The sequence below is a fragment of the Hemicordylus capensis genome, chromosome 7, assembly GCF_027244095.1.
Source record: "Hemicordylus capensis ecotype Gifberg chromosome 7, rHemCap1.1.pri, whole genome shotgun sequence".
NCBI classification, from domain to species: domain Eukaryota; kingdom Metazoa; phylum Chordata; class Lepidosauria; order Squamata; family Cordylidae; genus Hemicordylus; species Hemicordylus capensis.
This window is the reverse complement of record NC_069663.1, coordinates 38,520,809-38,545,130: the sequence shown is the minus strand read 5'-3', so window position 1 is coordinate 38,545,130 and position 24,322 is coordinate 38,520,809. Positions and strand designations below refer to the sequence as shown.

The 24,322-nt window shown below is 47.7% G+C and overlaps 1 protein-coding gene across 4 annotated transcripts in view; it reads right to left on the bottom strand.

The window, feature by feature from the left end:
- Positions 1-642: 642 nt before the first annotated feature.
- Positions 643-24,322, bottom strand: part of MYOM3 (myomesin 3) — an 87,060-nt gene continuing 63,380 nt past the window's right edge. For all 4 annotated transcript variants that reach the window (XM_053268604.1, XM_053268605.1, XM_053268606.1 and 1 more), the window contains 11 exons: positions 22,210-22,269; positions 18,768-18,835; positions 16,534-16,644; positions 15,316-15,403; positions 13,849-13,887; positions 13,364-13,469; positions 9,225-9,388; positions 7,571-7,607; positions 6,447-6,469; positions 5,582-5,637; positions 643-3,225 (listed from right to left, as the gene is read on the bottom strand). In XM_053268604.1, coding sequence (XP_053124579.1) covers positions 2,938-3,225; positions 5,582-5,637; positions 6,447-6,469; positions 7,571-7,607; positions 9,225-9,388; positions 13,364-13,469; positions 13,849-13,887; positions 15,316-15,403; positions 16,534-16,644; positions 18,768-18,835; positions 22,210-22,269 — 1,040 coding nt within the window. In that variant the 3' untranslated portion in view covers positions 643-2,937. The remainder of the gene's footprint in view (positions 3,226-5,581; positions 5,638-6,446; positions 6,470-7,570; positions 7,608-9,224; positions 9,389-13,363; positions 13,470-13,848; positions 13,888-15,315; positions 15,404-16,533; positions 16,645-18,767; positions 18,836-22,209; positions 22,270-24,322) is intronic.

The following is a 24,322-nucleotide window of genomic DNA, read 5'->3' as shown; positions in this document are numbered from 1 at the left end:
CCACCCTCAGTAAAAAAAAGCTGGGTACCCCTGCTGGAAGCAATTTGGGCTGGAGGGGAAATCATGCAAATCGGGGTATCCCACCTCTGTCCTAGGTCAGTTTTAACAGTTGTGTGATCCAGCCTTTTATGTTGTATCTGCATTCAGATGTTAGTGTCACACATTTTTGTGTGAATGATTGTATGTGTGTTCACTTTGAAAATGAACTTGGGTGGAGGTGTCCCGGAAGGTAGGATACCGATAGGAAGTGTACTTCAGTACCTATGTCCAGCACAGCTTGTCAATGTACCTGCACACAGAGCTGTACCTGTGTACACTGTGATATACACTGTGTACATCACTTTACACTTGCCAATATTAACACGCTTTTGCCATTTTGTCATCAGCCCATCCAGTTTGTAGAGATACTTTTGGAGCTCCTCACAATCTGTTTTGGATTTCACGACCCAAAATAATTTGGTATCATCTGCAAATGTGGCAGCCTCGCTGCTTACCTCAACTTTTAGATCATTTATGAATATATTAAAAAGCATAATGTGCATAAGGCTATGGTGTCTCCCTTATTCAGGTCTATAGATGTGCCATGGTGGCAGCGATTGGCCTTTAGCATATAAATGCACATTGCATAATCCAACACGATCATCACATTTCACTGTTTATTCAGCATGCATAATGTATGTGGCATAACATGGACCACAAAAAAAGCAAAGTACAGCTCCTTAGGAAATACATTAATCAACATCCAGGCAAGCTTCCTTCCTGCAGAATTGGCTGGGCTTGATTATTTGTCTCAGGTCACTAAATGGAAGAGTTACTCATATGAAATGAATCAGGGTGGTTCCAGGGACAGAGAGACCCAGGTTCGAGTCTCTGCTCAGGCACAGAGGTTGCTGAATGACCTTTGCCCAATCACTATAGCCCCTGGTCAGACAGGAAGGCTGTTCTTATGAACCGGAGAAGCTCCCTGGAGGGGGTAAGTACTTTTTTTTTTTTTAACTGATTCACAAACACCACCCCGCAGAATCGAACCAAACCCTGGGAGGGTGGTGGTGGTTTTGATGGAGAAAAAACCTGAACTGGCCTGGTCCTGTTCTGACTGGAACCAAACCGGGCCAGTCAGTTTTGTGTACACCCCTAATACTTAATTGTTTGCTCCCTAAAAATTGGGAGCGTGCTCAGCTCCCAAACCTGTTTTCGGTTGTGTGAACAGCCTCATTTTCTTTTCTCTTTCTGTTCTCTAAACTACCTTTCCTTTTCTCTCTGTTTGCATGGGCTGCACAGCACTTGACAACGCGCCAACCCAGATTTAACATGGCCCGCAGGACTTTCATCTCAACTCACTTCACCTCAAACCCAATACTGTTTTACCACAGCCATATGACTTTAAAAAAAAAAAAAAAGCAACCATGGTGAATTCAACCTGAGTTGAGATCTTGCCAATGGATTTATCATGTGATCTCCCAGTTCATGGATAGGCCTGGTCTTGTGAATGCTCCGATGCATATCCAAGCTGTGACTCACTGTGCTCTGAAAGATTTCCAAGAAGTGGAATGTGGTGAAGCACAATCTGGATGCCTGCTGGTGCTTTCACAAGCTTGGTTCACTATGCCAAAATCCATTGGGAAAAGTCAGATGCTTCTGAACAACAGATGCTGAGGACAGAAGAGTGAAGTAGATGGATCTCCACTGCCCCTAGGTCTTCCATACTGAGTCCGAGAGCATTGTCTAAAGGCACACACAATACAACCACTTTGCTAGTGCTAAGGAGGTCTTGGTGTGGTTAGTGCCTGGATGGGAGACCCATGTATATACAACCTTTGGGGGTGAAGCTATAACTCAGTAGTAGAGCATCTGCTTTGTATGCGGAAGGTCCCAGGCTCAACACCTGCCACCATCTCCAGGTAGGGCTGAGGGAATCTCCTGCCTGAAACCTTGGAGAATTGCTGCCAGTTAGTGTTGACAATACTGAGCTAGATAGACCAATGGTCTGACTTGGAAGAAGGCAGCGACCTATGTTCCCATATGAATTACCTCTTCCCTGTCCTTTGTTGTATTGCTCTTTTAAAAATCTCGTGCTAGGAAATTTTGACATGATACCAACTCAACAAGAGATATAGCATGAGCTTACACGCAGAAGGTTAAGAACATTGGAGAAGCTGCTGCCAGTCTGTGTAGACAGTCCTGAGCTAGAAGGACCGATGGATGGTCTGACTCAATATATGGCAGCTTCCTATGTTCCTGACATAAGAACAGCCCTGCTGGATCAGGTCCAAGGCCTATCTAGTCCAGCATCCTGTTTCCCACAGTGGCCCACCAGATGCCTCTGGGGAGCCCACAAGCAGGAGTTGAGGGCATGCCCTCTCTCCTGCTGTTGCTCGGCTCCCCTGCAACTGGTATTGAGAGGCATTGTGCCTCTAAGGCTGGAGGTGGTCTCTAGCCACCAGACTAGTAGCCATAGGTTCCAAGTTCCCTCCCTGGCAGCATCTCCAAGATAGGGCTGAGAGAGGCTCCTGCCTGCAACCCTGGAGAAGCCGCTGCCAGTCTGGGTTGATAGTACTGAGCTAGATGGACCCATGGTCTGACTCGGTAGAAGGAAGCTTCCCATGAGGCTGAGGAATTATTTCTCTCCTGTGTTTAATTTCTAAAACGAGAGGTGTTGGGGTCTAGCTAGTCTGCCCTAGGAACACAAATGCCAGCTGTGTGAGAGCTGGTGGAGGTTGTCTAGTGCAGGGATTCTCAACGTTGGGTGCCCAGTTGTTATTGGACTTCAACTCCCATAATCCCCAGCCCCAGTGGCCCTTGGTTGGGGATTATGGGAGTTGAAGTCCAACAACATCTGGGGACCCAACGTTGAGAACTCCTAATCTAGTGGTTAGGGGGAGAAACACTTGATACATGTTGAACATAAAGCTCTGGGATGGAACCAGGGTCCTGGGACTATGGCCTGCCTGGAATTAAGGCTTTCTCTTCCCTCAGCTCCTTTGGCTCTTCTCCGTGCTTGTACACGCTGACGGTAACCCTGCCTGTTTCAGAGCCCCACTTGTTCTTGACGTGGATGCTGAACTTCCCCGAGTCCTCGCTGCTGACGTCCTCGATGGTGATGGTGATGACTGTCCCTTTCACTTCCATCTTGTACCGGTCTTTGAATGTGATGACCTTCTCGTTCTTATACCAAGTGATTTCTGGGTAGGGATCTCCAGATATGATGCATGTCAAGCACAGGGTCTGTTTTCAAAACAAACGGATATTTAAACATTGCATTAGGTGCAGGGATCCAGGATTGACAGAAGGCGACAACACAGAGAAGAAAGGTCTTTTCAGGGGAACACAAGTCCGCATTCCAAAGTTATATCAGTTTTGTAATGTAAGTTTCTCCCTCTCCCCGGCGTCCTGCCAAACCTCTTGGGGGTTCCACCAAAGATTCTCACCCTCAAAGTCCCTTTTCTGATGGCAGTTCTGATGGCAGTCCTGCAAGCAGGCTTTCAGAGATTGATGCCTTGTCTGTGAAACCAGATCTTTGTATTTTCCAAAGTGGCAGTCATCCTTCACCCTGACCTCCCTGCCCCCACCTGAATCCCTGTTGGAGGGGAGGAGTTTGACTAACCCCAATTATAACGGAGTCAGTGTGAGCAGTAAAAGTTGAGCCTATTAAAGGGTAGCTTGAGATAGTTGTTTAAGATCCAAAAGGAAGTACAGGCAAACCTTGTTATATGTGGAACCGCTATTTGCGGTTTTGCATATCCGGGGATGTCAAATAGATACCCTTATTCCGCCTTATTCGTGGACACAAAGGGGTTAGAACCCACATACCTGCACTTCCTAGAAGGCTGGAAATGACCGTGGAGGTAATTTCCGGCAACCATTTTGTCCGCAGGAGCCATTTTGAGGCTCATTACGTCAAGAATGTTTTTTTTTTAAGAAATGGGAAAATCTGCAACTTTTGGGGACCATTTGGGACTTTTGGGGGGCATTGCTGCATACCAGGAGATCTGTGGAGAATGGTAAGGGACTTACCCATTTTCACATTTTTGGGGCGATTGGGGGGGTTGAGTCTGGGAACCTTCCCCCAGTGTTCCCAAAGACTCAATGTCTCATTATTCGTGGTTTCGTTACCTGCGGTACTCTGCAGGAATGGAATCCCACGGATAATTAGGGTCACCTTTAAGCTTTATTGGGGAAGTTACATTTTTGGATAGAAAACCTGTGTGCCTGAGCTTTCTGTCTTCATAGTATAGAGGAGAGAGGGAGAGAGAGAGGGAGAGAGGGAGAGAGAGAGGGAGAGGTTGAGGTTGCATGGCTAATGGAGTCTGAAGCAGAGAGTCTGGGAGCAAGAAGGGCAAAGTGATAAGCCCCAAGAATATCAGTCTACCAATCAGAGAAAGCCATATCAGACAGAGAGACAAGAAGAGGGAAAACCAAGAGGAAGACCCTTCCTCACTGACTCGACTACTAATGCCCCTAGTGGTCACTAGGATAAAAGATGCCAAAAGTCAATGCTGCTGGAGTTTCTTCTCCAACATCCTTAAGAATAACTTGGCTTTCCACAGGGTCCAAGAGTAGATTTTTTCCATATTTTGTTTCCCTCACCCATCTGCTCCTAAAGAATGAGCATGGCTTTCTGCCTGCAGGCTGGCCCTTGGTCAGGCAGAGTGGCACGGTTAACTGCCGGCTCTATCTGACGAAGGGCCAGCCTGCAGGCAAGGTGGGAGAGAGGAACCACCCTTGCTGCCTCCTGTGGCATCCCCCTGGCCCTTAAGGACAAGCTGCTACTGCTTACAGCTTGGGGCCAGGGTACCTATCGGATCACATTCTCCCACAGCATACAAATCTGCCCGGTCCCTCCAGTCACTGCCTCAGGCCTTGCGCACAACCCAGCAAATTCACTGAGCATTGATCGGCAGGGATGAGAGGCAGGGCCTTTTCAGTTGTGGCCCCCTCGGCTCAGGAATGTCCTCAAAGAAGAGCATCGCCATGCTCCTCCCTTCGGGTTTTTAAAAAAAGATCTTAAAACTCATTTGTTTAGAGAGGCTTTTAAATGTACTTTAGTACAGTCTGATGGGTTTTAAAAAAATTTAACTGGGTCTGTTTTAAGTGATTGGTTTTATACTGTATAGGGTTTTGCCTGTTTTGCTGTGTTATGTTTAATTGTATACTATTTCATTGTTTCTTTGTAGTGAGCCGTGTTGCACTAGAGGGGGCAGGATATAAATATTACAAACAAACACTCATCCTCAAATGGAGAAGCCCTGGATGGTATTCCAGCTCACTCATTAGTGGGGCAGCTGCTTCTACAGCCATCTGCCATAAAGCCCCACTTAAAGGCATTTGTAGGGCCACCTCTAGGGCTTTATTTCGAATGTCTTCCTGGTCCCAGAGGCATCCTAATCCTTTACCCAGCACGGTCCATCTGTGGTCCTCCTGCAGATGCTGGCCTACAACTCCCATCATTCCCGACCATTTGGCAGTGTGGCTAGGGATGATGGGAGCTGTAGTGCAAAAACCGATGGAGGGCTGAAGTTGTGCTGCTCTGCCCAACGCATCTAGGAATGTAATGCTACCCACAAGAGACCAACAGGGTTACCTTATTCTCCATGATGGTGGCAACATCTGGAAGGCCACGGACAACTTTCGCTCGGTCTGGAAAAGAAAGCAGAGGGTGTTATTTTTATTTATTTTATTTTATTCTATTCAATTTCTATACCGCCCTTCCAAAAATGGCTCAGGGCAGGTTACACAGAGAAATAATAAATAAATTATTATTTATTTTGTTATCTCGCTTTATTCAATTTTCATCCCATCTTTTGGCTCCAACATATCTATGTTGACTTGGCTCATGTATGAATACTGTTATGGCCGCCTTTGGTTAGGCTGTTTGCTGCTTTATTTAAGGATAAGATTTCAGCAACGGGAGGAAATGATAAGAAATGCTCCTCTTCCAATAGCTGCAAATCTCAGTCCAGCTTTTGGAATACAAAACCTATCAAAGCTCAGGACCACAGGAAGTTGTTTTATACTGAGTCCTGCCTGTGCAGGAGCCTGAAATTTGGAGGCAGGCAGGGCCGAGGAAGGGAGCTCTTCGCCCTCCCTCCCTCCCGGCTCCTCCCTCCTGGATAGTTAGAGACCTGCAGCCTCTGCAGTGAGTGCTCTAGAGACTCGCTCTAGAGACTCTAGAGTCAGTCTGCCGCTGCCCTGTCACGCTGCTCACCAGCATGCCGCCTGCCCGCCCACCCCAGCCAGCCAGCCAGCCAGCCAACCCTGGCCCTGCCCCAGTCCAGACCAATCAAACATTTGTTTGTTTATTTAGCAAATTTATTCATTTAGCAGATTTATTGACCACCTGACTTCCTTAGACTCGAGGCAGTTTACATAAATAAAAACAACAACAACAACAGCGAAGAGAAGGGACAAAGGAAGACAATATGAAACATGCACTTCTGTATACTCACGCTCCTCCACAATAGCTGCTTGCCTGAAAAATGAAAAGTAAAATAAAAATCAGCTCAGTGTTTTTACTGCTTCAACTGGTATCTAATGCTCAGTACAAAGGAAACAATCCTGAATCCCTCTACAATTCGTCCATTGCATGGTGTTATCCTATTTCACCTTCACGACAACCCTATAAGGTAGGGCAGCTCAAGAGTGAGTGTCTTGCCCAAAGCCTTTTTGGTGCTAGTTGTTTTAGATCGTGAGCCCTTTAGGTTCAGGCAGAATCTGGTATCTGAAGAGCGAATCTGCTTCGCAGCAGATTTGCAGATGTTTAATTTGAGGGATTAAATGGATCATTCGCATAGGGTCGACTCCTCTCCGTAATCCCTGGCAGCAGGGGCGTAGCTAGGTGAGGGGGGCCTCGTGTTCATCCCTCTCCGACAGCCCCCCAGAGTGAGGGAGATAGTGAAGAAAATAGGGAGGGATGGATCTGGAGGGCCCTCAGGAGCTGGGGGCCTGTGTTCTTTGAACCTTTTCGCTCAATTATGGCTACACCCCTGCCTGGCAGATCTTTTTTCTGTGTGTTCCCACGGCTTGCTCCAGGTTTTTCCTCCAACCAATCACATCGCAGAGGAGGAGGTGAGAGAGCTTTTTTTTTTTTTTTTTTGGTTATTTAAAAAAAACACACATATTTTTATACCACCCAAAACTTACGCCTCTGGGTGGTTTACAACAAAAACAGAAAAGTTAAAACATTAGTTAAAACAGATAAATGACAAGAGAGAAATTAAAACATTGGTTAAAATAAACGACAGGAAAAAGTTAAAACGTTTTAAAACCTTAAAACAATGTTCCTTACTATTAAAATGGTATTTTAAACTATTAAAATGGTATTTTAAACTATTAAAATGGTATTTAATTAAAAGCCCGGGTGAAAAAATGTGTCTTTAAAGATTTTTGAAAAATTGTCAGAGATGGGGAGGCTCTTATTTCAGCAGGGAGAGCGTTCCAAAGCATGGGGGCAGCAACTCAGAAGGCCCGTCCCCGAGTAACCACCAGATGAACATGGCAACTGCAGACGGACCTCTCCTGATTATCTCAATAGTTTGACAGTGCTATGGAAGTAAGAGCAGCAGAAACTCACTTGAGCCTTTGGTGTTCAGCCAGGGCATCATCGAAAGCTACAGAAAACAAAAAGGGATTTGCAATGAATGAGCTGGGACTTCCTCTGTGGTTGACATAGGGACACAGCAACTGGCAGAACAGTTGCTCTGAACCTTACAAACAAGGGCCAACATGACACACAGCAGGACAGTGCCACTGTGCACTGCAGTGGGGCTGTTGTGGACTCATAAGGATGTTGTGGACCCTTGCAGATGCTGAGCAATTGCGCAAGCAGTGCTGGGATGTCGCGGAGGGGTGTGACTGCATTAGTGGCAAGGAGCAATTCCGAGGCGAACGGAATCAGACATGTTGCTACTTTTTCAGTGACTGTAGCCATATGCAGATTTCCCAGTTGATATTATATATACCCACTGGTAAGAGAATGTCTCCTACTGTAAGGCTGCATTTTTACAAAAGTATGATAGATAGTATTAGAAATGTGCAAAATAGATCGGTAATAGAATCAGAAACAACAATTCTGATTCTGTTACCGCCTCTTAAAAGCGATGTAATAAAAAAATGTGCATATATTTAAATCAAGTATTGTATACAAATATGCAATTCTCTTTTCTCTCTCCTTGCAAGTGGTACATCCCAGTGGTGTAGCCAGGTTGCAGGTGGCCGAGGTGCAAAATCCAGAGCGCACCCCTTCTTCTAGTGGTTTTGTATTGTATTTCGTATTTCCTCCCCCCTCCTCCCTTGTTTTGGGCTGTTATGATTGAATGTGTTCTGTGTTTTAATTTCATGTTTTAATGTGTTGTAAGCTGCCCAGAGAACAATTTGTTACGGGGCAGCTAACAAAGTTTTTATTATTAATTATCTCTCTCTGTTTCTCTTAGGCATATCCATCACTAATCCCATGCATGGCAGCTCTTGTGAGAGTTCACGAGCAGCTGCCGGATAGCAATGGGGACGGGCGGGTGTGGGGAAAGAAAGTGCTGGCCAGGAGAACAGCCGAGCAGGCGACAGAGAGCCTCCGTCTCCGGCCCGCCTGCTCGGCGAAATGCAAGGACAGCATTGATGGCAGCCGGTGGGTGGGCAGGAGAAAATGGTGGCGGCGGCAGGTGGGTGAAACTAGAGGCACAGATGCTCTGCGCCTGGCCCAGATGCTCTGCGCCTGGCCCAGCTAGTTGTTGTTGTTGTTACTACTACTAGTAGTAGTTGTTATCATCATCATCATCATCATCTCCCTTCTCCCTGACCTTTGTTTGTTTCCCATCACACCATTTGAGGAGCTGGCATAGCAAATACCTGCTGACCCCTCCAAATGGGGTCTTGCCTGTGGACCCCCGAAATGGCTCTGCATGTACACATCCCCCAGCCAGCACAGAGTTGGGACAAGCACAGTGGTGGTGGTGGTGGAGCACCAAGGCGGGGTTACGTATCATAGGGGATGAGGTTGGTGGCAGGCATGGCCCTCCGCAGCCCCAGGCGACCTGGGTTCCATGCAGGCACTCGCCCAATGGTGGGGACGCCCTGGTACAGCCACAACACCTGACCACATGGGGTGGAGATATGGCGGCCATTCCCTGAGATCTAAGGAGGGTGTTGGTAAGGAGATGAGGGTACATTTTGAACAAGAAGCTGCCTAACAAACTCCTCTCGAAGAAGAGAGCTGCATGCCTGCTTCTTACCTTTGCCAGACAAGTCAGCTGTGAGTTTGCGTGGCTCTTTCCCATCAAACAACTCCAAGGTGTATTTGCCTTTGTCCGACTCTTTGGGATCCAGAATGTGGAGCCAAACCTGGTCCATGGTTGTCCCCGTTTTCCGCCGGTCCCCGCCTTCCACGCGCTTGTCACTGAATATGCAGAATTGTGTTAGATGACCATTCTATTCACATGCTTTTAATGCCCATTGAGTGAGGTCCAGTGTTCCCTCTAACTTTAAAAAAAAATCTGTGAACAGAATGTGTTTTGTTCTGGGCGGCAGTATCGAGGCAGTGTGCACGCACATGCCTTCAGAGTGGGGCCTTCCTGATTCAACTTGGGTTGGATCTAAAATTAACTGAGTAGACACCAAAAAACTTGTGTGTGCAAGTGCATGCACATCGCCTTGGAGGGCACACTCGGGAGGGCCCTGAGGCTGGAGTTCCGGAATCCAGCAGTTTGTAATGGACTTGCTATTATAAACCGCTGGTACGCTTCACTGGGGTGGTCAACTGACTGGAGACATTGTCATCAATCAACCATCTGCCTTTTTGAGCAGCAAGATACCCACAACTGAATTTTGGAGGAACTGTGAAATAACATCCAAACTGTTCTCAGTTTTACAGCTAAGTGACACTTAAATTCAGAGGTGATGTGGTTTTGAAGCACAAGTGGCAGCTGAATTGTGTTTCACATTTTCCGTATCAGAAAACTGGATACAAAACCTGGAAAGGTGGGGTGATCACCTCTGCTTGACATGTGGTAGGTCCCAGAGGCCATTCCGGGCACCTTTGCTTAAAGCAAACCTGGGTCTCCAGATATTGTTTCCCATCATCCTTGGCCACAAGATATTGTTGAGTCCAACAACATCTGGAGACTCAAGTTTGAGAAACTTGCACATATCATGAAAGCTTTTGTCCTGGGACTGAAGGCAGTTTTTGGATGGGGGCTAGGGTTGCCAACATCCCATTGCCTGAATACGGAACACAAGTGTGTGTGTGGGTGTCTGTCTTGGGGGTGGGGTCATGTGTGGGTGGGGTCATCCTAGAAGCCTGAGTAGCAATGTATTTGTAAAAACAACAACAAAACAAGCCCCATGATTTCACAAAGCTTCTTGTTCACACAGACCATCCCACGTAGACACAGAGCAAATGTCAGGTCAAAAATTAAGAGAGTAGGGTGCCATCCACATTTCCCATGCCGTTTCAGATTTAATCGCTGCGATAGATTGCTAGGACATCATATATCCGGCGTTAAAAAGTCGCTGTTTTTTCGGATTGTTAGTTTCCGCGAGACTGCTCCCCCTGCTGTTTACATTTTGAACGTGACTTGCCTGAACGGAGGCATTTTGCTGCTGTTGAGCAGCTAGCTGGAAAGTGCCATAGTAAGTTTGGAGTGAAAAAGAGCCCCTGCCCCCTAGACCCCCACGTTCTTCTCTCCTCTCACCCCTGCGTCTTTGCTGCAGAAGAATTGTAAGGACATGGTGAACAACTAAAGATGCTCAGTGTACCCTTTCTCTGGCTTCTGTGCAAATAATATCACACACTCCCCACACACAAGAGCAAAGAGAGCTGTTGCCCAGCCAATGGCTCCCCCAGGCGCCCCCTGGAAAGTTGCCCTACTTGTTCAGAGCTCAGAGGGGTTAGATTATTTATATACCCCACCTGTAGAGGAGGAAGTGCACAAGCAAGAAGAGCACTGCTAATTAATATTGTCTGGAGATATGGAGTTAAAGTTCTGAGTCAAGTCTTTGTTTAGGAAATAGATCAGAGAGAGAGAGAGAAGCCAAGTGCCCAGCTGCTTACTACATTTGGAGGGGTGAGGGAGGAAGACAGAAGTCTGTCTCTCAGGTAGGGATTCTAGGGAATCAGGGTAGAGAAAGCACAGACAGAGAGGGAATTCCCTTGCTCACGATCTCCACCCCTAATGCCCTTAATGGTCAATAGCGTTGCTAGGTGAGTTGATGCCACCAGGGCGTTTTCCAGACTATGAGATTTGCCACACTGAAAGTGTTGCAAAGTGTTACAGAATGAGGCAGCGGTCTGAAACCGCGAGCGCAGCGATTCTCCGGCAGTATTATATGCAACATGACAAGGTTTTGCCGGTCCATATTGCCCATCACTGCAGTGGTTTTCCCAGGCAGGGAGCTTCCATATTCCACCACAGAAACGCATCCACTGGCCCCTCCTCAATTTTGGGGCAATGGGGTTGCAGAGGGAGAGGGGGATCGCTGACGCAACGGAAGTTAAAGAAAAAATTCTCGGCGCACTTGTGCAAATCTGCCAGCAGGGGGAGCGCCATTCCAAAACAATGCCTTTTGTCATTGCAGGCTAGCACAATACAAACAAAGATAATTTTTTTAAAAATCCAGTGGTGGAGGAGGTGAAGGGGAGAGTGAGAGTGAGCAATTTGAAGACGTGTGGGGGCGGGGGAGAAGCACAGAGGAGAAACTGCATTGTCATTAAGGGACAGCCCAACGGAAAAGATTAGGGACAGTTGCCATTTGGAAATTCGGCTCATTTAAAAGTTCTAAAAGAGGGACACACAGTCCCTTTTCAACAAATCCCATTCCTCTACTAAATAACAGCAGATGCTTTCGGGATCAGGAGCTGAAAGCATCGGTGAATAGGCTTGCACCTTTGCACAAAAACCCATGTATATAAATGTTAAAAAAAATTAAGGAAGGATTAGGAGAGGGGCAGCAAGAGCAAAAAATGGGGAGGTGGAAGGGAGACTATTCCCCCTCGCCGCCATAAGCAGCACCCACTGCCTCCCCTGCCTCCAGTGGTAGTAGAAGGGAAGGGGGACTATCGTCCTCCACACTGTATGCAGCGCCCGCCACCTTCCCCTCACCTGTCACGAGAGCTAAACATTTGAAGAGGCAGGGAGGGGTCAGGGAGGGTGAGGAGAGGGGCAGCAAGGCAACTATTCCCCCTTGCCATGGTAAGCAGCGCCTGCCGCCTACCCCTCCTCCAGCAGGGGTGGAAGGGAAGGGAGACTATCGCCCTCCCCACCATATGCAGATGACTCCCCTCCTTCCCGTCATGAGAGTTAAACATTTGGAGAGGCAGGAAGAATAAGAAAAAACCATTTAAAAAAGAAATAGAAAAAAACTGTCCATACTGCTACATGCTGCAACTCATGATCAAGCCTCCCTACTACGGAAAAGTACAGCTACTTTCCTGCAATGAATTTACAACGTTGTAGGGCAAAATCACTTCATTATAATTTGAATCCACACATGGGAAATGTGAATGGCACCCTTCTGACAACACAGCAACACCGAGGTGGAGACATGGGCAATATGGACAGGCACTTAGCGGACGCGCTGCGAGTACATTGCAGCGTGTAATCTGGAAAGCAGCCAGGAGCTTTCCTAGGCAGCAGGCTTTACCATTGGTTTACTGAGAGTTCGAAGTTGTCCCCCCAAACCGATGCAAAACGTGGATTTTTTTACCCCGGATATAAATTGGGCTACACTCAAACACACAATGAAAACCCCAAATTGTCTGTGAAGTGATTCCCAATAGCTCGCTGGGACTTTGGGGTAAAATTGGCCGCTATGTGAATGCACACCCTCCATTCTAGAGGAGATACAAACTAAAAGCTGGGTGTGAAAAACTTCCTGGAGGCTTTTCAAATAGCAGGCATTACCGTGGGTTTACCGCGAGGCTTTACTGCAAGTTCGGAGCATAATCAATACTCCGATGCAAAAAGAGAGTTTTTTTAACCCCGGACATATATCAGGCTAGGTCCCAATATGGAGGGGAAAACCCAAATCGTATGTGAAGGGCTCTCTGAAATATCACACGGACTTCGGAGTAAACTGGCCGATATGTGAACGCACATACCCACACTCTCAAAGTAAAGTCACGGTAAAGACGCCATCTGAAAAAGCTCCAGGAGCTGTATCTCCAACAATATAAAGCCTACATTTGCTACAGCAGGCCTCCTTCTGCTTTCTGTCCTGTATCAGCAAGTGATTCCTGTCCCATTAAAAAGTTTGGTGTGTGTGTGTGTGTGTGTGTGTGCGTGTGTGCACCACTTATGAATTCTTCCCCCACCACACATTTGCAAGCATGCATTTCTTTTTCATGAAACTTCGGAAATACTCTGGAAAGACATACTTGTGATACCAAGTTGCCTTCATGGCGTCTGTGTAGTACTTCACTTCACTGTAGATCTTGATGCCTTCTGCAGTAGGCTGGATTTTCAAAGGTGATGCGGATAAAACTGAACAGAAAATTTGTGGGTGGGGTGGGGTGGGGTGGGGTAGGGGGAGAAATGGATTTCAGAAAGATGATCAGGGTTCCTCTTTCTGTACTTCTAAGTTTTGAAAAGTAGGAGCCCTGGTGGATCAGACCAAAGCTCCATCTAATCCAAGTCTCCAGATAATGTTGGACTACAGTTCCCATCACCTCCAGCCAGGATGGACTACAACCCCCATCACCCCAAGCTTTTGGCCATTGTGGCTGGGGATGATGGGAGTTGTAGTCCAACACCTGGAGACTTGTGGTTGGGAACCCCTGCTTTAGAGAATGAGGATCATCTCTGTTTGCATCTTTACTGGATTACTGTCGCTATAATGTGGGCACAGGAGGAATCAACTTACCACTGATCCTGGCAAGTTCCTTGAGGATGTCATCGAATGCTGGAAAATACAATCAAAAGAAATCTTCAGGTAGTAAGAAAAACTTAGAAAGATAAATTGACATTTAATAGGCTACAGGTGAAACTCGGAAAATTAGAATATCGTGCAAAAGTCCATTAATTTCAGTAATGCAAATTAAAAGGTGAAACTGATATATGAGACAGACGCATTACATGCAAAGCGAGATAAGTCAAGCCTTAATTTGTTATAATTGTGATGATCATGGCGTACAGCTCATGAAAACCCCAAATCCACAACCCCAGAAAATTAGAATATTACATGGAACCAAGAAGACAAGGATTGTAGAATAGAACAATATCGGACCTCTGAAAAGTATAAGCATGCATATGTATTCAGTACTTGGTTTGGGCCCCTTTTGCAGCAATTACTGCCTCAATGTGGCGTGGCATGGATGCTATCAGCCTGTGGCACTGATGAGGTGTTATGGAAGACCAGGATGCTTCATTAGCGGCCTTCAGCTCTTTGGTCTCATGTCTCTCATCCTTCTCTTGGCAATGCCCCATAGATTCTCTATGGGGTTCAGGTCAGGCGAGTTTGCTGGCCAATCAAGCACAGTACACTGTATACTTTTCAGAGGTCCGATATTGTTCTATTCTACAATCCTTGTCTTCTTGGTTCCATGTAATATTCTAATTTTCTGGGATTGTGGATTTGGGGTTTTCATGAGCTGTACGCCATGATCATCACAATTATAACAAATTAAGGCTTGACTTATCTCGCTTTGCATGTAATGCGTCTGTCTCATATATCAGTTTCACCTTTTAATTTGCATTACTGAAATTAATGGACTTTTGCACGATATTCTAATTTTCCGAGTTTCACCTGTATATCTTTCCCCATATTTACAATAAAAACATTTCATATTGAGGATCGTTCACATGATTGGTACCTGAGTAGGAGAAGCATACTGTTGAAGTTTGGGAACTGTGCATGTGCCTGTTTTGTGATCATGCATGAGTGTCATTCGTCGTATTTGTCAAGGTAGGAAGTCTGAAAGTTACTAGAGCTGTTCTCACCACTCATGTTAAGTGGGTAGGACAAGGATCCTACCCACCTTCGAGAGCTGTTCATGCTCCCAATTTTTGGCCATATGTGAAAATCTAGATTGGAGGTGGGGGAAGTGATTGTGTGTGAGGCGGCTGCAGGCTCCGACAGTGTCATCTTACCCAGCACTTTAACCCAGAATACTACCAAAGTTGGAGAAAATCTCATTGGATCCATTGCCTGCCTTCCACACGATCACTTCCTGCAATCTCCGACTTAGGTTGTGGCTCACACATGAGGAAGAATCAAGAGCATGCACACCTCCCAAAGGTGAGTAGGATGCTTGACCCACACAGTGGATGGTTGTGAGAACAGTCCTGCTGATCTTTGTGAATGCTGCCCAACAAATTAAGAGAATCATACCTTCTTTAGTCAGGTCAAGTTGAGTTGTATCTTGCCCCCGGTCATCAGAAACCACGGCTTTGTAGATTCCCTTATCTGCTTTGGTAATCTAGCAAAACATATTTACCAAGTGGAAAATGTAACAGTCCCTCTTAATCATCATCATCATCTACTTCTCACTCCTCACACTTTGGCCATTGTGGCTGGGGATGATGGGAATTGTAGTCCAACAACATCTGGGGAGCCAAATTTGAGAACCCCTGGCTTAGCTCATGAAACTCACTGGATGATTATTTATGGGCTGATTCCTCTCAGCCTAACCTACCTCACAGGACTGTTGTGAGGATAAAGGAAGGCAATCCTACCCACGAATGCAGCCCTGAGGAACTTGGATGAAGGGTGGGTTATATATGTGAGGAATAAGTAACTTGTTAACAAATAGAATCCTTGCATCCTGAATCCTCTCAGTTAGTCTATGAGTGCTACCTATTTCTTTACAAGTACATTAGCATGGCTAATTTGACTGACATGGCTAATGAGAGCCAGCATGGTGTAGTGGTTAGAGTGCTGGACTAGGACCAGGGAGACCTGAGTTCAAATCCCCATTCAGCCATGAGACTTGCTGGGTGACTCTGGGCCAGTCACTTCTCTCTCAGCCTAACCTACTTCACAGGGTTGTTGTGAGGAGAAACCTAAGTATATAGGACATCGCTCTGGGCTCCTTGGAGGAAGAGCGAGATATAAAATGTAAAATGATGATGATGATGATGATGATGATGATGATGATGATGATAAAATTCTGGCATCCCAGGTCCTTGGGAAGGACTCGATTTCTGGATAAAACAAACCAGTCAATAACACCTGTCTGACTGTGTAAACAAGAAATAATAATAAAATATAAGAACATGTTAAGAACAGAATAGACTAGAAACTCTATTAATTGGAAATGGCCGGGCGGCCCTTCCATGAGGCAAGATGAGGCAGTCTTCTCAGGCAGCAGATTTCTGGGATGCCAGCAAGACAGCAAGATGCCCTCCAGCCCCCTCCTTTAACAAGGGGTGGCGGGGGTGGGGGTGGGGGTGCAGAAGGGGGGCAAACAATGGCACCCTCTCTGAGGAGCACAGAGATTTGAACTCCCACTGGAAATGAGACTTCATTCCATGGCAACCCCTGCCCCGATTTTAAGCCTGCCCTGGCCTGAACATTCCTGGTCCAGGGAGCTAACTGTGTGCCTCTTACCTTCTTGAGGGGCAGGAGTCCAGCGCCCGTCTTTGAGTCATACTGGCCATCTGAGCGGGATTTATTATCGAAGAACCATTTAAAGGTGCTCTCCTTCTTCATGTTTGCTGCCTGTTGGAAGCAAATTGTGGGGGATTCACAAGAATGCAGATGGGGGAAGGAAGCAAGGCAAGTTTGGGGAACCCCTCTTTCCCCTGGGACAGCATCCTTACTGCCAGACTTCTCAGAGAGTTCCACTGCTGGGTAACTCTGAGCAATAGCTTCCTAGACATTGAAAGCAGAATTGACAGTGGGAAAAATCTCCTTTGGCTAATCAAACCACGAGGGTAGAGAATTTGTCATGTTTATTAATCAAAATGTCGGGCAGGTTCTCACGACCAGAAGCTGGGTCGGAGGAATGTCCCATCCAGCCACGCTCCAAGCCCCAGTCATGCTGCTGGGAAATGATCGTGTGTCGGCAACAATCGAGGGAGGAGGAGGGGGATGTGATCAAGGAAGTTCTCACGACCAAAGTTTCTGGGAGACAACCTGCCGCCCCCCACACAGAGCCTGAAGAGGGCTCTGCTGCCTGTGTGCCCAGACAAGCGGCGGGGCAGTGAGACAAGCATAGGAACATAGGAAACTGCCATATACTGAGTCAGACCATTGGTCTATCTAGCTCAGTATTGTCTTCACAGACTGGCAGCGGCTTCCCCAAGGTTGCAGGTAGGAATCTCTCTCAGCCCTCTCTTGGAGATGCTGCCAGGGAGGGAACTTGGAACCTTCTGCTCTTCCCAGAGCGGCTTCATCCCCTGAGGGGAATCTCTTGCAGTGCTCACACATCAAGTCTCCCATTCATACGCAACCAGGGCAGACCCTGCTTAGCTATGGGGACAAGTCAGGCTTGCTACCACAAGACCAGCTCTCGTCTCCCAGGAGCAGGAGGAGAGGGGGAAGAAAGCCGGGCCGCCAGACATTTCACAAGCAGTGTGGTGCACTGGCATATCTCCCTGCTGCCGGGATGCTCCTTTCCCCAGTCTGTATGAATAAGATGGCTGCCAGCAGCCCAGGAAGAGCTGCTGGCAGTCTGAGTATCTACATGACTAATCCCCTGCTAACTAAGCCAAGAGGCACCTTTTAAAAGTGGCGATTCTCTTCATTTAGCAAGTGGGGAGCAACTGGACCTCTCCATCCCCAGCACAGCATGCCTCCAGTGGCTGTTGCCAGTGTCTGTCTTATGTTTCTTTTTTTGATGGTGAGCCCTTTGGAGACAGGGAGCCATTTTTATTGATTGATTTATATTTATGTAAACCGCTTGAGGAACTTTGGTTGAAAAGCGGAATATAAATATTTGTTGCCGTTGTCATCATCGTCGTGGACCAGGGAGTGAGGCAGGAGGCATGCACGCATCCTCCTATATCAATTTTCACCCAGGTTTAAAAGCAGGGCCCCCTGGGGATGGGAACAACCACGGGATCGGGAACAACCACAGAGCCCAACACGGCCAGCCCTTCCTGGGGTTGTCCTCTCCTACCCCTGTAGGGCTAGTCATATGGACGACCTCTTTGTGAGCTAGCCACGATCTAGGTAGGATGGCATGGGACATGTTTTTCCTCCTCCCTCCCTGAGGTGGGCTGGGTGCAGGATGTGGGTTGCCCTCCATTGTCTGACCCAGATCATGGCTGGCACATGATCACTTCCTCCCTCTCCTTCCACTAGGGATGTGCATGGAACCGGTTCAGAGGCCCTTTATGGGCCTCCGAACCGGTTCGAAGAACTGGCAGTTCCACCAGTTCGAAGGCGATGGGGGTCTCCCTTTAAGAGCGGGTGCCCTCCTCTTCCGGTTATGACCGGAAGTTGCTGACGTGCCTGCACATGCCTCCTTCAAACCGCCCCGCTGCGGTTCCGTGCACATCCCTACCTCCTCCTCCCCCTTCTCTCGATATTTTCCCACACACCCCCATTTCTCGGGAGCACGCACAGGGCTTGGAACCTGGCTGGATGCTGCTCCTTCTCAGCTTCTGGCTGTAAGAACAAGTCTGCTAAGTGCTTATGATAGCCGTGGCCAACCTGATGCTCTCCAGTTGTTGTTGGACTACAACACCTATTGCCCCAGCTGCAATTTATTGCAGCTGGGGATGATGGGAGTTGTAGTCCAACAACTGCTGGAGGGTCTCAGGTTGGCCTTATTCGCTGTATTATTTAGCACCATTTCCCCCTTTCCTTTCCAAAGGCACAAAATGTGTCGGATTTACCTTGCAAGTCAGTAGGACTTCGCAGTCCTCCGTGACCTTCCACTGCAGCTGTTCAATAAAGTGAGGACCTGTCAAGAGGAAAGAAGTGAAATCTCCACCCAATTCCTATGGTTTAGCTTGTAATAGCTCCACCTAGTGGCCAGTCACATCCAAACACCCTTTGAAGGAGCTTGTCATAAGCAGAGCTGCTCAACTTTGGGCATCCTGCAGCTGTTGGCCTACAACTCCCATAATCCTCGGCGCTTGGGCACTGTGGCTGGGGATTATGGGAGTTGTAGTCCACAAACATCTGGGGGCCCAAAGTTCAGCAGGCCTGGCATAGAGCAACTTAACAGCTCTGCCTGGCTAGTCTACACATTCCTTTTCGTTTCTTCTCTCCTAGCTAGAAGCATGAAGGAACTGGGTCTCATGTAGCTCAGGAGAGGCAGAGATCCTGGGAAAAGAGTGGGACAGAATACCTCCCCTGAGCATCTGAGGATCTCGCCTCCTTCACTCTGCTTTGTACTGAACTTCCCCTCTGTGACGAACTAGCATTGGAGGGGCTAATGCTCTGGACCATCATGCAAATGTGGTTGGAACCTTGCTGAGCTGCCTGTCCAAAGAATCCATTAGTGGGAGGTGGCGTGGAGAGAGAGAGGAAACCAGGGAGGAAGAGTTAGTTGGGGGTTTGGGTTTGGGTTTGGGTTTGGACAGGGTTAGTCTCAAAGAGGAGAAGTTCTGTGACTCAAAGTATAGACTGTCTGAAACAAGGGCCGGGGTTTTGTGAAAGTGCTTGGTTTGGACTTGGAGTACCTCGTAACAAAGGAAAGTGGAACCTTGCAACACCAGCAAGTACAATACCCTACACAGCCTTGTAGAGATAAAGAAAACCTCAGAAACATCTGTTTCTACCATGTTTGCCCCAATAGAAGACTCTGGGGCTATTCTGACGATCGGGGAAAATCGGGCTAGGAAAGCCTAGCCCGGTTTTTCCTGATCGTCAGAACCACCGGGCTCGGCTGTGAGCCCGGTGGTTCTAGAGCGGGTAACTCGCTCAAGAACCCCTGCCCCCGAACCAAGTTTGCAGAGCGAGCGCTCCGCAAACCTGGTTTTAATTATCGTGAGTAGCCGCAGCGCGGCTTCGCGCTGCGCCTACTCACGAGGAGACCCCCAGAGGGGAGGCGAAAAGCCGCCTCCCAGCTCTGGGGGTCTCACCAGCATGCCCTGCGCACTTGCGCAGGGCATGTTGGAGCTTGCGGGGGCCAATCGGCCCCCGCTCCCCCTAACCCCCGCTGGCTCCATCTCGGAGCTGGCAATCGTGTGGGCGGCCAATCCAGCCGCCCAAGGCTCCCTCCCCGCTCATGAGTGGAGAGAGCGGGCTTAGCCCGCTCTTCCTGCTCACTGCAACAAACCGGGTCTCACAGATCGTGAGACCCGGTCCTCTGAATTTAAGACGACCCCCATAAAAACAGAGGTCAAATACAAGTTATATTATTATTACATGTATATCCCACTCTTCCTCCAAGGAGCCCAGAGCGGTGTACTACATACTTAAGTTTCTCTTTCACAACAACCCTGTGAAGTAGGTTAGGCTGAGAGAGAAGAAGTGACTGGCCCAGAGTCACCCAGCTAGTTTCATGGCTGAATGGGGATTTGAACTCGGGTCTCCCCGGTCCTAGTCCAGCACTCTAACCACTATACCATGAAGTTATATCTGTATTTGCCCAAAAGGAACTAGAGTTGCCATGCCCCCTGAATTCCGGGTTTCACCCGGATTTTAAGCATCTCACCCAGATTGCTTAGCCCACCCAGATTCGCCCAGATTTATTTATTTATTTATTTATTAAATTTAAGCTCTAGCCCTTGTAGAAGTGGAGTTATGGAGCAAAACGTGCAGTCTCTATTCTGTTTAAAAAACATTTTCAAGCCAATTTACATAATATGCAAATTAGACACCCGATTTAGAAAGCCAGAATATGGCAACCCTAAAAAGGAAGAGGACTTTGAATTTAAACATCTTAATTTCTAACATCAAAGAACTTGGAAAAAACCTAGTCTTGGATTCATGTAGAATGCGGTAATACATTTTATTCTTATTTGTTTTGAACCTCTGGTCTGTGTGAATTCTGTCGCTTCCCTACTCAGGCCAAACAAAGCTATGTTTATCAACACAGTGAGAGTCTGAAATGATTCTAAGTATAACAGAAGCTTTATAGTTTATTTTTTCTGGTGGAAGCACAGATACAAGTTTAGTAAAGCTTATGGAAACTCCTATCAGATCAATAATTCTCAAAACGCAGCATACTAAACCACCCTAAGCCCTGAGTGTAATCTTTAATTTGGCCACTTTGCCGCTTACGCCTAACCAGAGGTGTCTTTATTTTATTTTATTTTATTTTATTTTATTTTATTTTATTTATATACCGCCCTTCCAAAAACTGTCCAGGGTGGTTTCCAGCAAAATAAAAACAATTAACACAAATTAACAATTAAAATCAAAACTAAATTAATTAAACAATTAAAATAATTAACATTAAACTAATTTAAAGCCAACATTAAAATTTTAAAACCATAAATCTAATTAAAAGCCTGGGTGAATAAATGTGTTTTCAGTGCCTTTAAAAAAGTTGCCCAAGAGTTGCCACCCCACTAGGGGGTGGACCATTGGGCACGGACTCCCAATGAATGGCTCAGAGCCCCAAATCCCATCAGCCCCCTCCCTCCCCCACGAGCTCTTCCAGAAAGGGAGTTCAGCAGTAGAGGCACCTGCACAGAGCAGGGGCGGGAGCTCCTGGCCTCACCTGGCTCTCTGCTGCTTCTACCGTCATCATCTGTGCTGTTTTATAATATCAGAGACGGCGTAATTATTCTTGGGAGGTGGGGTTATGATTGAGTTTAATGATCAAAGGGTGAGCCATGGGTCCGGGTCCCAGATCTAGCAACACCCCCTGCCCCTAACTCCAGATCATTTATGAGCAAGTCGAAATGCACCAGTCCTGATGCAGATCAACACTGAGATCATCTATAAAGTACTGCTAAAGCCACCTAATGGTGCAGTGGGGAAATGACTTGACTAGCAAGCCAGAGGTTGCTGGTTTGAATCCCTGCTGGTATGTTTCCCAGACTATGGGAAGAAACACCTATATCAGGCAGAAGTGATATAGGAAGATGCTGAAAGGCATCATCTCATCCTGCGCGGGAGGAGGCCATGGCCAGCCCCTTCTACTGAAGACAACCACAGGGCTCTGTGGTCACCAAGAGTCGACACTGACTCGACAGCACACTTTACCTTTACCGTTAAAAACTCCCTCACCTTCTACCTGGTCACACTTTGCCCCATTTTAAAAAGCACCCTGGGTCATAACTTTGCTTCCTCACCTCCCTGGCCCAGAAGCTCAACATACATCATGGAAAAGCCCTTTCACAGCACAAGGCACAGCCTCTGACCTCGAAGACATCTTACCGTGCTTTCTCTGCCATTCTTTCTTTTTGGCGTCAGCCTCTGTTTTAAGTTTATCAAAATCTGGAAGAACAAACAGTGTTGGATCAGCACGTGATGGCGGGAAAATATAAGGTGATTCAAGGACAACAGTGTTATACTTCAACATAGTAAGTGGACAAGTAATTTCCATAAATATACTGGCCTACTGTATTTTCCAGTGGGGTTCTCAACCCCAGATCATGAAAGTGGACTGCATGGCGAGAAAGGGCAAAGGTGTACTTGCCTTCAGATGATTTCCAATTTTTGTTTCAAAACTCAGAGCCAAGTCACATGGTGGGGAGGAGAGCTGGTATTGTGCTAGTGAGCATGAATTGTCCCCTTTGCTAAGCAGGCTCCACCTTGGCTTGCATTGGGATGGGAGACTGTATGTAAGTGCTGTAAGATATTCCCCTTGGGTGTGGGGCCATAGCTAAGAGATAGAGCATCTGCTTTCCTTGCAGAAGGTCCCAGGTTCAATCCCTGCCAGCATCTCCAGGTAGGGCTGGGAAAGATGCCTGCTTGAAGCCTTGGAGAGCTGCTGCCAGTCAGTGTAGACAATAATGAGCTAGATGGACCAAGGGTCTGGCTCGTTATAAAGCAGCTTCTTGTGTTTCTTCCACCCTCCTCCAACTCTCTCTCTCTCTCTCTCTCATTCTCTCTCTCTCTGGCTGGGGCCTATTGTGTGTGCAAACGCCCCAAGCCACACACCCTGCATCTGACATCAGACGCAAGGGGGGAAGCGCAATCTACCTAACGCCCCCCCGCATCCACATTGCCCCCCTTTAGTTTTTTTTAAAAAAAGATTCCTTGCCCCGTGTCTGGGGGGCTGCCTTGCTGCTGCTGCCCCTGCCCCACCACTGCCCTGCCACCCGGCTGATATTTCTCATCTTCACCGCTGGCAGGTGAGGGGTGAGCCGAGTGTAGCAGGCCACCCCCGGGGCAGCAGCGGTCACTGTGGCTGGTGGGCCTCTCCGGCGTGCCTGTGCCGTTTGAGTGTGGATGGCGCAAGCCTGGGTGGTGAAGATGAGAAATACTGGCAGGACGGCGGGCAGCGGTGGCACAGCAGCAGTGGTGGGACAGCCCCCCCCAGATCACTGGGAGGCCCCCCAGGAGGCAGGCCTCTGCTTGTGGGCCCCTAGTGGGCCCCCTGACCCGCCGGGGCCAGGAACATTTGCCCCCACCTCCATGCCCAATGGACGCTATGCCTAGGAACCTGCTTTTGGAGCTGACTCCAAGAGAGTCAGCACGGCACACCAGTAAGTGTCCTCTGTGGCACACCTGTTTGGAAATGCTGGTCTAGAGCATCTTTGTGAAGGCACTCTAGGCCAGCACTCCACTAACCTCAGTAGGAAGCAGAAGGAAGTAGACTGAGATCACAGAGTGCTGGCCTGGAGTGTATCTGGGTGCTTTCCAGATAAGACCCTGCAATGGGTCACGGCGGATCTCGGAAGTGTGCTTCCATACTTCCTGTGTTGTGACACCACAGCCCCTACGCTGACAGCAGGGTGCCGTTCACATTTCCCATGCCTGGTTTCGGATTTAACCGCTGCAATTTATTGATAAAATGTTGTATGTCCAGCATAAAAAGGTTGCTGTTTTTTCGGGTTGTTAGTTTTCATGAGACTGCTCCCCCTGCTGGGCGCTTTGCTATTTACGTGCTGAATGCAATTTGCCTGAACGGAAGCATTTTGCCGCTGTTGAGAGGCTAAACCGGAAAGCGCCCTGGGGATGCTTTAGGTAAGCACTCTGTTGGCCTCAACTGACTTCCTTCTGCTCCCTTTCCCAGCCAGCTAGAGCAGCAGCAGAGGAAGAGGCTGGGGAATGTGGCTAGCCACGGGGAGATGTATTGGGACCTGGCACTGGATTAGCAGAAGTCATCAGTCCGCTGCCTCTGTTAACTTGCCACTGGAGGGGATTGACTCAGTGAGTTAGCCTAATGGGCAGGATGCCCCTGATCAGATAAATGTCAAATCATTCAGAAGTGGCACTTAGCTGGAACTTAGGACCTACCACCATAAGCAATAGTGCTGTGCAGTCACATTGGACCAGATACGTCGGAACCAATCTGCTGCCCTCTGAGGTCAGATACCAGCAG